Raw genomic sequence first — 15,056 nt, forward strand, 5'->3', positions numbered from 1 at the left:
TGCTGCTTGGCCTGCTGTGTTCATCCAGCCCTGCACCTTGTTGTCTCCCTTCATTCTACTGCATGTGTCATCTATGTTTCATTGAAACATCCAGCCAAAGAGGACACAGGCTCTCTCTCGCCTTCTCTCCCTTCGCACCCCCAGCTCCCCCCTACCTCCCTACTGAAAGATAAAAAAGAATGTCCAAGACAATTTTAGCTGTGAATTTTCCATTTCTTTATAATGCTTCCTTTATTGCTCTATTTAAGAAGTTTCCACTTATATTAAAGGGTCAACTGACTCATACATGGATGAAACACAAACACATCGATACATATAAATATTGCCTTCAATACTTACCACTATGTTACACCACTGATTGAGTTTTATTGGTAAATCACGATGTGACTGCACCCATTTGGCATAAGCTGGGTACATGACTGACGAAAAGAACACAAAGACAAAATTAGGTTTTCCCTTTAAGACAGGCAGCTTTTCCATATAAAGGTTCTTCACCTATAACGTTCACTAGTTCAGACAAAAAATTATCAGTCTGAAACATTAACAAATCTTCCTCTCTCCAAAGATATTGCCTGACTAGTTGAGTGTTTCTACGATTTTGTTTTTATTTCGCAAAGGCGGTGCCAGGGATGACAAATTAGTTGACTTGGGGAAATACAAGTTAACACAAAGACAAGTACCAGGCGTGATTGAGGGGACGCAGTGAGGTGAATTTGGAAAAAAAATATTTTCACCAAATGGCAATTTAAATCACCAACAAAACAAAGGGTGATTTTCTTTGAAGCAGGTGCCTGCAAAGATAATGGATTGTCTTAATAGAAACAGTTATGGAAACATATTCTAGGGTGATTTTTTTTAAAAAAGGTAGCATATTGAAGAGAAAATTAAATGCTCATTCAAGTAGATGGCTTGAGCAAGCAAACATACAACGAACTAAATTTATTTCACAGTCCAGTTCTGTGGCTTGATCAAAAGATTGTGTTCAAGCCATGGTTCATTTCTCTAGAAGATACTCAAGTGTATAAAAGGGGATAACAAGGTGTAGAGCTGGATGAACACAGCAGGCCAAGCAGCATCATAGGAGCAGGAAGGCTGACGTTTAGGGCCTAGACCCTCAGATATTCTTAGTTTTTATAGCTATAAGCTGCACTCATTAGCAAATCAATAAACCGATCAGAAAATCTTAATTAAACTACTTTCTACCTGTTTCACTTGTTGGTCGAACAGCAATTGGTTCTGCTAACTCGGTCTTCCCTGATCTTGTTACCCAAGCAACCTATTTTGGAAAAAAATTATTAATGCCTCCGTGGAACAAAACCGTTTATATGCAAAAAGTTTCTATTATTAATGTTTCTCAGTCACGTGGCTGACTAGATTAAATTCTTCCATTCAAATACAGTATTTTACACAAACTTTCAAAATGAAAGATCATATTTTGGATCTAAATCCATGAAAGCAAATTTTTAATCACTCATAAAAGTAGTCAGGTGTCTGAGAGATGGGCATAGAAAGATAGAAAATCAGGCTGAATAGCCTACTCCTGCTCTATCAAACTTGCTGTGCCATTCATCATAATCATGGCTGATCCTCTATCTCAATGCCATAGTACCCCTTTCTTCCCACACCATTTAACACCTTTTGCCCCCAAAAATCTTTTTTTTTTTTTCCTAAATCATATTAGTGACTTGGCTTCCACAACCTGTAGCAGAGAATAACAGAAGTTCACCACAAATTCAAGTCGAGAAATTGATCATCTCAGTCCGAAGTAGGCCCAGCCTATCCCAAAATTGACACTCCTTTATTTTGAATCCCAACCCCAAATAGGAGACACACCATCCTGGCAGCCAGTCTGTTCAGCCCTATATGTTCTGAACTGCAGCAAATACAGGCTCAGTCAACTCAATCTCTCCTCGTACAACAAACCTGTCGTCCCTCTGATGAATCTTAACTTCCAAACAGTTCACTGCACATATATTCTTGCTTTCAGCGACCTGTGTAGGTCACCCTGGTCCCTTTGACAAATTTTGATGTACATTCTGTTTGTCCTACTCAAGTTGACAACTTCCACACTTATCCACATTATTCTGAATCTGCAATATATTCACCCACTTACTCAACTTGTCTAAATCTTCATCTTTGCCACCCTCAACCCCAGATTGTTGTGTGTTGTTAGCAAACTTAGAAATATTATTTGATTCCCACATATTAGTATACATTGTGAATAGTTGGGGTCCAGCCACTGACCCTTGTGGTAGCCCATTTGTCACCGCCTTTCTCACCCATTTGTTCCTAATCTTTCCCAACCAGTCCTTAATCCATGCCAGTATATTACCATCAATCCCATGTGCTTTGATATTGCACACGAATCCCTAATGTGGGACTTTATCAAAGGCTTTCTGAGAAACCAAATATATCACATCTACTGGTCCTCAAAACTCCAACAGGTTTATCAAATACCATTTCCCTTTAATTAATCTAAATTAAAATCAACACATTTCGCTCTCCTAAATCAACTTAATTCAGATTTCTAAGATCAGAAATATGCCAAATCTTTTAAAACACACTTGTGCAGTCATACACATAGATTCAAAAGGAGCATAACCTGACAGAAGTTCAGTGATTGCTGATAGGAATATACTTATTTTCTTACCTCTGGGGCAAAATCTGCTATATGTGATTTCTCCTTCTCAAGGGCTGCCTGAGACACAAACATGGGAAAGTAGCAGTTCTCCACACCAAGTTTCTTAATCTCACGGTCAAAGAAGTCTTTGATGGCTTCCCAGATACTATAAGACCAGGGTCGGAGAACATAGCAGCCACTGACATCGTAATATTCAATCAATTCGGATTTTGTAATGACCTAGGTACACAACATGAAATGACAATTACATGGCTTAACATGAATTTTAAAAAACTGCATTTCATTGAATCATGGAATCCCTACAGTGTGGAAGCAGGTCATTTGGCCCATTGACCCTACAAACAACATCCCACCCAGATGCATCCCCCTATCTCTGTACCACTGTCTTTCCCATGGCTAATCCACCCAGCCTTTTATATTCCATTCTCCCAGCAATAAACAGTGTTCCATTTGACCTTCTAATCATTTGGGTTACTTACATTAACTAACAACCTGACTTTTCATGATACATGAACCGGAACATGTATCTCTGTACCCCACAGTTTGTCTGTAATTTCAGTATGATAGCTGCACTTTTAACAAATTTATTAAAGATACAAGCAAAAGTGGCATGGACAGCAGAATGACAAGCAGCATTTGAGAAGCTGAAGGCCATCTTATAAATGAATCGGTGTTGACTGCCCTGATTTTTCTAGACCTTTCAAAATGGCAATTGAAGCTAGCGATCTGGGTGTAAGTGCTGTCTTTGATCAATTGCATCATTTTTCCTTTTGTTGCAGAGCTCGTTTTTTTTTTTCCAAATCGTAGCTCAAAGCTTTCCTCAATGACAGATTTGTATATACATTAGTAACAAAATGTATACATGTGGTAGGCAATAGTAAAGGCAACTAATGATCTGCAAAGCCACGAGGGCTAAACAATTAACTTCACGACCTGCATGTTAACTGGGAAATTCAGACTTTCCACTCACTATAAACCATTCTACTTGTCTTCAATTAACGTCAATGAAATGAAAATTAAAGACAGGTACCATTTGACAACAGACAATCTGCTCTGCTGGGCTACTGCCAAGCAACAAAGTTGAAAATTAAGCCTATAAAAGAGACCTCTCTCTCCTGTGAGGTTATACTTCATGGTTAACATCATGAAGCCAGAATACAAACAAAAAAAAAACGAGGAACCTTGGGCAGGTGGAAAAGAGAGGCAAAAAAAGTGCAAATTGTAAGGAAAATACAGAAAATGGTTGGCATATGCAGATTAGCATGGCATTTATTAAGCTGCAGTCTGTAATACAGGGCCCTACCACAGGTTTGAACTGTGGACCACCCTCCCAGTCCCCACAAGAACCAGCAATCATGAACTTGCCATGAATTACAACATTCTCACTCCCATTTCATGATTTTAAATTACAAAGTTGCATCCTGTTCAGTGAGATATAACTTTTTTTAATGACAGACAGAACCAACTCTGGAAAACAAAAATCAAATCTTGCAGTGCTATTAAAATGATACATCCTGGATTTTTCAAGCAAAATGATTTGAAAAAAATTCCTCAGAATATTACGGCTTCTACTTCCCATATTTTTGTTTCAAGTTTCAATTTGCCCAACGTAAAAAAACTTTTAGAAATGATTTTGTTTTACTGCTTTTTGTTTCCTGTTAGCGTGTCTGTGAAAAGCCTTTAACGTGATGGCTGCTTGGAAAGCTTGATGACATTATTGTATTCCTCATAGTGAACGCTAGGTATGGAAGGCTGCAACCAGTTGCAGCTGAATTGCACAATATCAGGATAAAATTTGCCCCATAGTGATGTGGAGGAGAACTTAAGGGAGATGAAGAATTTCCGGCACTTACATGAAAAGATGCCATAGAAAGGTAACCAGGTCTTCTAGGGTAAACCAGAATAGAGGGAACAGTACCTTCAGAGTGTTGAAAGGGACGACGCATTTGGTGATGGCACTTCACTGAAGGGTGACCCACCGAACATGGAGACTAGCAGGGCAGCATGTGAGGACAAGGGTAATCCTATTAAGATTCTGGGAAGGAAGGAAAGGGGATGCAAGTGTGTGAAATGGAAAGGGCACAATCGAGCACAGCAAGGGATGTGTATTGTGTAAGTCTGTCTGGTTGAGGAGAAAGGAAGACACATCAAAATCATTAGTATGGAAGGTAGTATTGTTCAATCAGGTGTGGAGGAGGAGAAATTGTTGGGGGGGCGGGGAGCGAAAATCGAACAATGTCCTTACTTGAAGTGGGGTGCAAGGAAGTGCATTCAGACTAGGCAGATGTAGGAAACAATGGGTTTTGATATCTTAATGTCAAAAACAAAAAAAAGTGAAGTTAGAGAAGGGAAGAGTTAGAGATGAACCATGCGAAGGCCAGAGCTGAAACTGGAAGCCAACTTGATGAAATTTTCCAGTTCAGGAAACAGCACTGATAACAGTCATCGATGGATTGGAAATGTAGTGAAGGGAGGGACCCAGAGTATAACTAGAATGATGAATATTCTGCATAACCATAATATGTCTGGCACAGCTCAGACCCATTCAGGTGCTCAAAGCAACCTTTTATTTGAGAACATGAATGGACTTGAACGAAAAGTCATTCTGTTATGCCTCAATGGGGGAACATACTGGAAATCACACACTGCTATTGCTGGAGGTGTTACAAAGCTAAAGACTTGAATAAGTACAAAGAATACCTCAAAATACCGGACTTTTAGATCCAGGTTGACAAACTATGGACCATATTTCTAAACTTAACAAGAACATATTTACTGTATTTATTATAAACAGTTAAGTTCCCATTACCTGATACTTTATTATGCAGAATTCTCACGCAACCAACAATCAACAGAAGTTGGTTTCCATACTCTGGGAACTGATTATTTGGTCACCTCCCTTTCCTTCTGATTAAAACTTGCTAATAGTATTTATGAGTGGTCTTGGTCACAACCGTCACATTTACGTAACTGGTATCACACCCTCTCTTCCCCATGCATGCCGATACCGAAAAACACACGAAGCAATGGTAAGCAGTTCAGTAGTTCCTGTTCACAGGGTTTGCTGAGATGATCTTTTTTGTGGTTCTGAATGCTGCTTGTCAATCTTCCTTCTCTAGTTAATTTCCTTTATTCCCAGAAGACACAGGTGACTGGTTCACACTTACAAAGATCTCTGATTTATCAATTAAAAGTCAAAGTTTACAGCAACTGACAAAGGGAAACAAACTGGCTAGCATCAGGCTTGAAATGCTTTTTCACTGCACAGAAAAAACAGCTCATTCCCTTCCAGAGGTCTGAAGGCTTCTCACCCAAACACTCACTCTGCAAAATGTTCAACTAGCTCGGAGACAACCACATATTTGATGGCAGGCAGGAGTCCTCGTCAAGGATAACTAGAAATCATTTCACAGACCAATCAGTCACTTGATGCCAGCCAAATCCCCATTTTGACAGCTTATCTGCAATTAGGCTTTCCCCCATGCTTGAAACAGCAATTATGATGAGAGTCAAATAACTTGCTTTTTAAAAAGTTCAGCAATCCTTCAACAACACGATTTTTAAAACATTTATTTTCCCATTACTTTTAAAAATCAAAAAAAAAACTGAAAAATAAAAAGATAGTCATTCCAACTCAAAGGAGAACATATCCTGTCAGGTGGAGGAGGGTCATAGTGACAGATGGAGGCTAATTGGGTATCTTTCAAGGGAAAAGTGGACAGGCCAAACTGTTCTGCTGCAGTTGCAAAGGCAGAGGGACCAGACAACTGTGGTGGAAAGAAAATGGTTAGGCTCAGGAAGTTAGAAATGGTTAAAGTCAAATGTCATAGATATATGTGGGGAAAGACTGGGCAAGGGGGAGGAAAAACAAATCTGACATGTGAAAGAAATAACTTCAAGAAGGGGCAGGGGACAGAAGGCTGAAACAGACTGAAAACAATGTGCCTACCACAGCAGTTTTATTTATGGATCTTGGAGGCTGAAGGGATTTTTCAGGATTGGGGCACTGTAAGGTTGAAGGCCAAGATAGAGGAGATGATGAGGTTAGTGATGGGGTCACGTTTTGGTATGAGGATGTATCACAGAGCTGACACTCTGCCTCTATTAGGTAGATGTCAGTACACCATGGACACATACCCTTCAGCCCAACTCTCCCATGCTGACCAGATATCCTAAATTAAACTAGTCCCATTTGCCAGCACTTGGCCACCAGGCAACAGCATTATCCCTGTTAACAGATTTGATGATGATATTAACGTTGGACCAAAGAGAAGCGCTGCCAGTTCAGAGGGCTGCAGGTTAGCTTCAGTAACAGAGCAAAGAAATTAAGATATCTACTCGACAAGATACAGAAGTAAAGGGAGAAAAGCACTTAAAAATGCCCATTAATAACTAAATGGAAATAAATGTCTTACTGAAATAATTCAAATACAATTTACTTAAGGTGGGATATTTTAAAAAGCACTTACTTGTGAATACCATTCTGCTAGATTTTCTTCTTTTTTTGCTTCAATGCCCAATCTACAAAGAAAACCATATCATTTAGTATTATTACATAAAAACATATACTTAACAATTGAACCAACTTTACACTTTATATTTTGCATTTCTAGTCTCAGAAGAGCAGCGGAACTAAAAATAATAAACATATTTGATTTATTTTATTAGAGGAATAGCCAGGCATTTCTGCATCAATCACTGTGACACTCCAGGATGAATCGTTGCCTCCCTGGTACTAGAATCAAAGATGTCACAGAAAAATTGCAGGACACTCTTGTGGGTGGGGGTGGGGGGGGGGGGGCAGCAGCTAGGAGGTCTTATTCGACATTGGTGCTAATATCATATGTAGGAAGAGGTATGATGTTATAATCACAGTTTATGGGATTACATAGAAAATTAGCAAGCAGGACTGTTAAAGCAGTAATTTCTGTATTATTCCCAATGCTACGTGTGAGTACAGAAGTAGAAGACAAAGCAAATGAATGCATGGCTTCAGATTGATCAGACAATGGGACTGGCTCTGGGGAAAATGGCACCTGTACAAGTCTCATGGACTATATCTGAACAAAGCTGAGACTCAGTTCCTTCCAGGCTCTTTTCTACTTCCCTGGGTTCAATTCCACCCTCGGGTGACTGTATGGAGTTTGCACATTCTCCGTGTCTGCGTGGGTTTCCTCCCACAGTCAAAAGATGTGCAGGTTAGGTGGATTTGCCATGTTAAATTGGCTATAGTGTCCAGGAATGAGTAGGTTAGATGGATGCACCATGGGGAAATGCAGGGTCACAGGGATAGGGTAGGGGAGGATGGGTTTGGGTGGGATGTTCTTCAGAGGGTCAATGGCCTGCTTCCAATCTGTAGGGATTCTATGATTCTAAACAGGGGCGTGAGAACCAAGACAGAATATTAGCAAGTAATACCAGAATTCATGAAATGCTGAGAGAAGCAGATAACACTAAAGAAGAAAACAGTAAGTTAAAAGGTGGAGTTGAAGGGACAAAATAATGAAGTCTAAGTCAGTGTAATAATTAATATGGGAATTTATGGATTACAGTTAATAAGATTGGGCAGTTACCACGTAGAATTGTGATATTGTGATAATAATGAGACCTGATTAAGGAAATGCACAGCAGAGTGTGTTTAAAAATTCCTGGTTACAAGGTGTTCAGAAAAGATAGAAAGGGAAAGAACACAGGAGGTATGGTAGTTTTGGTAAAGTAAAGCAACACAAAGTAAAGAGGAAGCTTCAAAGCATTCAAGGACATAATCCATTCAGCTACTGGAACGTTAAGGGGCAGTTACATTACTTGGAGTAATTTCTAGACCACCTAGATATTTTTTAATTAACATGCTCAGAGATGTTATTACACACTTCTAGTGCAGGTAGGACTGGAACTTCTGGTTCAGAGATAGGGACATAAAAGCTCTTAGATCACCAGCTGTTCAAGTATTAGTGTACTACTGAGATCACAGTCCAAAAGCAATCCTCTAATCACTTCTGTGATGCAGGTAAAGATGCCATTCGACTTGGAGTGCTATCCTAGCTGGCAGCCAGACAGACAAAAGGAAACTAGACAGAAGGACACTTTCTCTCACCTTGAATGCTGACATTTAATCACAATTAAAAGGAATCAGAACCACAGAATCTTAACCAATCTGCAAAACTAAGAATTGTAAAACTGACTGTTTGACTAACAAAGTCAGCACTGCAGTAACCTCCACTGCAACAGCCGCAATGGTCAACTATCCACTCATCACGAACAATTCAGAGACTGATCTGTATATCTGTAGTTTTTTTTTTTAAAAAACCTTTACCTTTTGAATTCACTCTTAATCTGTGTGTGTGTGTGCTGTGTTAGTACTTCTTCGCACATTTAGCTGACTAATAAACTCATTCTATTAATTCTAGAAAGCGTGGCTAAACTGACTCCTTTTTAAATGCAAAACTTAATTTGGTCTGGGAGAAAGGTTTCTACAAGTATAGGGATCCATTTTAAGTTAACCTTATTGGAATGAACGGGCACAGTGGTAAATAAAGAAGAGGAACCAGTTCATCCCTCTTCACTTGAGAGCTTAACTGTTTGAGGTACCATCATAAATTCAAGAACCTCACCTGGGGTCTGACCATAATATCACAAATTAAGAGAATTCTGACTACAGTGTTCAAACCCTTCACTAGCAAAATGGAGAAGGCCTGAAAAGCCAAATGGACTATTCCTGCTCCTATTTTCTATATTTCGAACTGTTGGAGGCACAACATAGTTGAATTTGTCTTTGTGCTTACTCACCTGGTTTGTTTCTTCGGTCCTGGGCCTTCACCTGCACCTCCGTTACTTGATCCCTTCTCCTGTTCTTTTGCTGTATCTTTATGTCCCTCTGATTTGTCGGACTTATTCTGTTTCTCTGATTTGTTTTGTTTCTCTTTTTTGTTTTTGTTCTCACCATCCGTACTTGCAGCCGGTTTATACTCCAATCCTGTTAAAGTCTTATATTGGCTCTTCAGATCTAGAAGTACAGCCACAGCAGCATCTATCACTGCCTTGAAAAGTTAATAAGAGAATGAGGTTAGAAGTCTGAAAATAAAAAAAAATTGGTAAGTTTAATAAGGAAGTTAACCAATTTCCTACTGCATGAAAATGTAACGCGCAATTATTTCATAGGCATCCAAAACTGGAACATCTAATCTTACATTTGTTTAGACCGGGAATAACGGATTTATCAATGCAGGATCACCGGTTGGACACAAAGTACAGGTCTCCCTGACTTATCCAAAATGTGTATTTCAATTGTTCTGACAGAGATTGGTCATTTGTCTTATCAGAACATGAGTGCTGAAAACAGTTCATGAGGAACCAGATTACCAAGCACTTGGATTAAGAAATATTTCTCAGCAACATGGTAAAGATTCAGGATTCTAATGGGATTTTGTATCCAAATTTCAGTGTAATTGTACAAATGTTTTTGTTTTTCTTATAAACTCTACCACCTTCGTAACTTTCTACATCAAGCAATGTTCACTCCCATTTGAGAAAGGATGGGTACACATTTGCTTGAAAATCTAATGTGAAATAGTGTGGCTATTTTTTTTTGTCCTTTATCTGAAAAGGGTAAGCAACTTGTTGGTACACCACTTCAAAAAATTCAGAGCTATTACCTTAGCAACTTTCTCTGCTTTAAGTTTGCGTACAACATCTCCTTGCTCTGCAACTTTGCTGTGTAGTGTTTTCTCATCAAGTCCTGTTGCTTCTGCAGTGGAGATAATGTTTGGATTTTCTGACACAACTGGTATACCAGGTGGCTTCCCTGGTTTGTACTCTTCACCAGTATTCTGTTTATACTCCACTTTTAAGGCTAGGAGTGATTTTACTGCCTCATCCACCTTATCCTACAAAAGAAAGCAAGACAAGTAAATGGTAAGCAAGATTAAGATATACTGTTTCTGAAACTCTATGAATCTATCTCTTTGTAACTAGAATGAAATACAAGATTCTTGAAGTAAACAAGTGTCACTGATACCTTCTCCACCTTTCCAAAACCCTTTCCACAAAGCAGGCTCAGAACAGAGAAAACCCAGGCTGAAAGACAACATATTTTTGACCCCCATTTTCAATTTCACCAGGAATTCCCTTAGCAATGGACAAATGCTGATGTTGCCAGCAATAGCTACATTCTATGATAGAATAAATGGAATTACATTGTCTTAAGTCGTCTTAAATACAATTCCACAATATTTCAGAGACGTAAACCCAAGGTCAAGTGGAGGACTGTTTTCAAATAGTCCTTCAACTGGCACACTGAGTTCTAATTCAGTAGTTTTGCCCAAATCACAATAGTTAGGTGCCCTCATTTTGTGTCAGTGAAAAAATAACTTGACACAAAACATTTATTCATAGGTTATAACTAGCTGAAGGAAAATACATAAATGGTATTATTTTTAAAGTCTTTGAAAATGACAGAAGAAAATACCTTTGGGGCTTTGTCAGCTTTGAGCTTTCGAACCACCTCTCCTTGTTGATGCACCTTGTCATACAGAATCCTAATCGTTGAATCCGAGGTTTTTGGTGCAGACACAGGACTAGCAGTAGCTGCAGGTGGCTTTCCAGGTTTGTATTCAGTACCACTCTGCTGCTTGTATTCTGCCTTCAAGCTCAAAAGTCCTTTTACCGCTGCATCCACCTCTTCCTTGGATGCTTTCTTTGCCTTTAATTCACGTACAACTTCACCTTGTTGAGCTACTTTGTTGTAAAGTGCAGTAAGGTCAACAGCCTCACATGTTGAGACAGTGGAGTCCGCATGAGATGATACAGTAGGAGATGATGCAGAGTCAGCTTTCATCTAAAGAAAATTTTGATAAAGTTAATTAATCTACAATGTTTTAAGTTACTTTAGTTATCTTTGTTAAACTATACATTGTATGCAATCACATGTTAACAAGGAACATGAAACTTAGAACCTTTGTATGTGCTAATTTGTTTTAATTCAATTCTACACCATGGTTAACATGTTAATTATGAAAAAGTCACAATGTCTTTTTACTGTCTGCAATCCAGTTGTCTAAACTAGCAGAAACATATCTTCAGTCTATTATGCACCGTGCATACAGAAGACAGTCTAAAGGAAGAAAATGAAACACAACACTCTAATGAACCCACAATTGAAATTTAAAGTTTTTGTGCTATATCCTTCCATATAACGATATTACCAATCATGACTAAAAAAAACTTTGGGCTTTGTGAAGACTTAAAAGCAAGTCCTAACAGATATGCACACAACTTGAGATCTTCATCCTTCATTTATGGAATCAGTTCCATTCCTCTCCCTGCAACACTGACTTGACAAAGGTTGTTCAATCGCAAAAAAACTTTTAAGGCAGGTTTAAATGAATAAATAATGTTGTTCTGAATGCGATCAAAATGGAAGGACACAAAAAAGGGGCAATTTTCCCCTCATAAAATTATAGCCAAGTTTAGAAATAAGCCTTACTGTTAACAGATGCTCAATTTTATTCAAAAGCTAATCTTACCACATTAACTGCATCATGTTTACTCTTCTCCTTGGAACCAGATGTTGGCATTTCCTTGGTATGACCATCAGGGATGTAGATCAAAACACAAGGTGACTCTTTGCAACTATATGGACTAAATCAAGACAGGAGGGTACAGGGTTAGTATTAAATAAATTTTGAGCCAAAGACTTAGCTTAAAAAGCTACAAATACAGCTTCTTCGAACATGGAAATCTCATTGTATAACATTCTTGCGTTGAACTGGTCCCAAATATGGAAATCAAAACAGTGCTTCATACAGATGTCTCAACGTTTGTCAATGCTGTAGATCAATATTTAATTGAATAATCTGCCATATTCTAGACACCTTCATCGCTTTCACATGAAAAATGTGGTAGATGGAGAACTTAACGAGAAAAAATGCAACAAGCCCTTACTGTTCGTACAAGTTTAATTTTATCATTAATGAAAACAGGATGCTGGAGGAACTCAACAGCTCTGGCAGCATTCATAGAGAAAGAAATAAAAGTTAAAGAAAGAAGGGGGTTTCATTTTGGACTCTAGTTCCTTGAAAGTTGGTCACAGGCAGACAGGGTAGTGAGGATGGCGTGTGTACACTTGTGCTCAGTGCTGTGACCAATGAACGCAGGAGCTGGGACATCATTTTACAGCTGTACAAAGCATTGGTAATGCCACATTTGAAGTATTGCATACAATTCTGGTAACATCCTTCCTACAGCAGGGCTATTAAACTGGAAAGGGTGCAAAAGAGGATTTATAAGGATGTTACTGAGACTGGAAGGTTTGAGTCATAAGGAGGGCTGGATAGGCTGCAACCTTTTTCTCTGGAGCACTGGAGGCTGAGTTGTAACCTTATAGAGATTTATAAGTTCATGATGGGCATAGATAAGGTGAATAGCCATGGTCTTTTCCCTAGGGTAGGGGAGTTCAAACCTTAAACCTATGCCCTCTAGTTAAGAGGGGAAAGATTTAAAAGGGACGCGAGGTGCAACGCTTTCACACAGAGGGTGATGCTTATATGGAATGAGCTGCCTGAGGAAGTGGTGGAAGAGAGTACAATTACAACATCTAAAAAACATCTGGACAGGTTGTAGAAAGGAAAGGCTAGAGGAATATGGGCCAAATGCAGGCAAATAGGACTAGTTCAGTTTAGGAAACCTGATTGATATGCACAAATTGGATCAAAAAAGGTCTGTTTCCATGCTATATGAATCTATGACCCTGTTTTCTTTCTACTCGGATACTGCCTGTGCAGAGTTTCTCCAGCAGTTCCGTTTTAATTTCAGATCCCCACTGTGCAGTACTTTGCTCTTATTTGGTTTTATCATTGATGGGAAAAATTTGATTAAACATTTTTTACCGTGTGTTAAGCCTGAATTAACATCAGTTACATGGTTAATGAAACATAAGGCCAAATCTTCCAATCAGCAATGGAACAACTCCACCTGACTCTGATCAATCAGAAAACAGTGCACTTTGCTGGATCCATCAAAAAAGAAATTCATGTTCCAAGACAGCAATCAAAAGAACTTCCTCAGTGCAAAAATCAGAGCAGCAAAGAAGCCACAACCACTTTTTATACTGCTGTGAGCAAAGTTTAAATATCCATTCACCCACGTTCATACTGGATAGAGTGACCAGGGATGTGGAGACAGGGGTTCCAGAGTCAGGGGTGGCAGGGGTTCAGGGCAGCCAGTGGGTAAGGCGAGTTGGTTCAGAAGGCTGCAGGGGTTGTAGTCATGGGGAGGTAGTTAGGTTAGTGAGAGTTAGGCAGAGGTTAGTGAGAGTGACTGAGATAAAGAAGTGGATGAGGATTTTTCTGCCCAACATTTTTTCGATAATTATTCAACTCCATACACAAGACCTGTCTGAAGTCTGACTCTAGTTCACAGTGGGAGCCATTTTTGCATGGTAATTGTGGGGAGAATTGCCCATCAAAACTGTAAACCTGCCGGGCAACTGCCACATAGATCAACGAGTCTAACTTCTGCAAGGTCCCAGTGTGCATCTCAATCATGCATCCAGGTTCAGAAAATCCGTAAACTGGAAAGCTTTTGTCATTCTTTCAGTCAACATATTCTCCTCTCTCAAAAGTAGATGATGGGAATTGCTTACCTAACTGGTTCATATGGCTGGTCGCAGGTAAAAAATCCTCTTCTTTGTAGTTGGATGATGTCTCCTTTTTTAAGCTCTTTAAGGCAAGGATCACCCAGCATTAGTTCTTCTTGCTGAAAAAGAAAATATTTTCTTGCCAATTAAACCAACCAAGCAAGCTATTCCCAGTGTTAAACAACAACAAAAACTTAAGATTTGAAGTTAAGGGGAAAAAAAAACTAGTAATAAGCAAGTCACTCAATTTTGATGATCTAGTGGCCCCAACTGTTACGGAGTAATGCCCAGTTAATGTTATTACCGGATAAGTCAGATCCCTGACAGGAAACTGATGGTTTCCTAAAAACAACATTGCATATTTGTGAAACAATAGAAACGAAGACAAAGAAAACAAAACCTGTTTTGTTATAACACAGATACTTTGATTTTTAAACACATAGCACAAATAACCTAAATACTCTTTCTTGCTTGAGCAGAATCAATAGCTGTTTATATCAGAATCAGTGCATCAGACAAACATCGTTGCAACTCTAAGACCATCAGATATTGTACATCTAGCAAGACCCAGTCCAGCTTATTTCCAGGGATGAGGGAAGAGTGATTTTTTCATAGATCCAATGGCCTTGAAGTAATTAAAATTCCAATTCATCTTCTGGAACAGTAAATAACTCTTGTTTATTATTATACTTCTAACTAAGTTTTCTTCCAGTCCTATGCCACCCCTGATGCAGCTTCATTTTTTTTTAAAATGTCAAAATCTTCACTACTTTTCCACTGACT

The 15,056-nt window shown here is 38.9% G+C and overlaps 1 protein-coding gene across 1 annotated transcript in view; it reads right to left on the reverse strand.

Moving 5' to 3' along the window:
* Positions 1 to 15,056, reverse strand: part of eprs1 (glutamyl-prolyl-tRNA synthetase 1) — a 49,477-nt gene that overhangs the window by 19,925 nt on the left and 14,496 nt on the right. The window contains exons 9-17 of the mRNA XM_048600740.1: positions 14,280 to 14,392; positions 12,163 to 12,277; positions 11,106 to 11,474; positions 10,294 to 10,524; positions 9,428 to 9,678; positions 7,111 to 7,162; positions 2,651 to 2,860; positions 1,204 to 1,276; positions 340 to 419 (exon numbers count right to left, since the gene is read on the reverse strand). Of these exons, the coding sequence (XP_048456697.1) occupies positions 340 to 419; positions 1,204 to 1,276; positions 2,651 to 2,860; positions 7,111 to 7,162; positions 9,428 to 9,678; positions 10,294 to 10,524; positions 11,106 to 11,474; positions 12,163 to 12,277; positions 14,280 to 14,392 (1,494 nt within the window). The remainder of the gene's footprint in view (positions 1 to 339; positions 420 to 1,203; positions 1,277 to 2,650; positions 2,861 to 7,110; positions 7,163 to 9,427; positions 9,679 to 10,293; positions 10,525 to 11,105; positions 11,475 to 12,162; positions 12,278 to 14,279; positions 14,393 to 15,056) is intronic.

Source organism: Rhincodon typus, chromosome 9 (assembly GCF_021869965.1).
Source record: "Rhincodon typus isolate 14 chromosome 9, sRhiTyp1.1, whole genome shotgun sequence".
NCBI classification, from domain to species: domain Eukaryota; kingdom Metazoa; phylum Chordata; class Chondrichthyes; order Orectolobiformes; family Rhincodontidae; genus Rhincodon; species Rhincodon typus.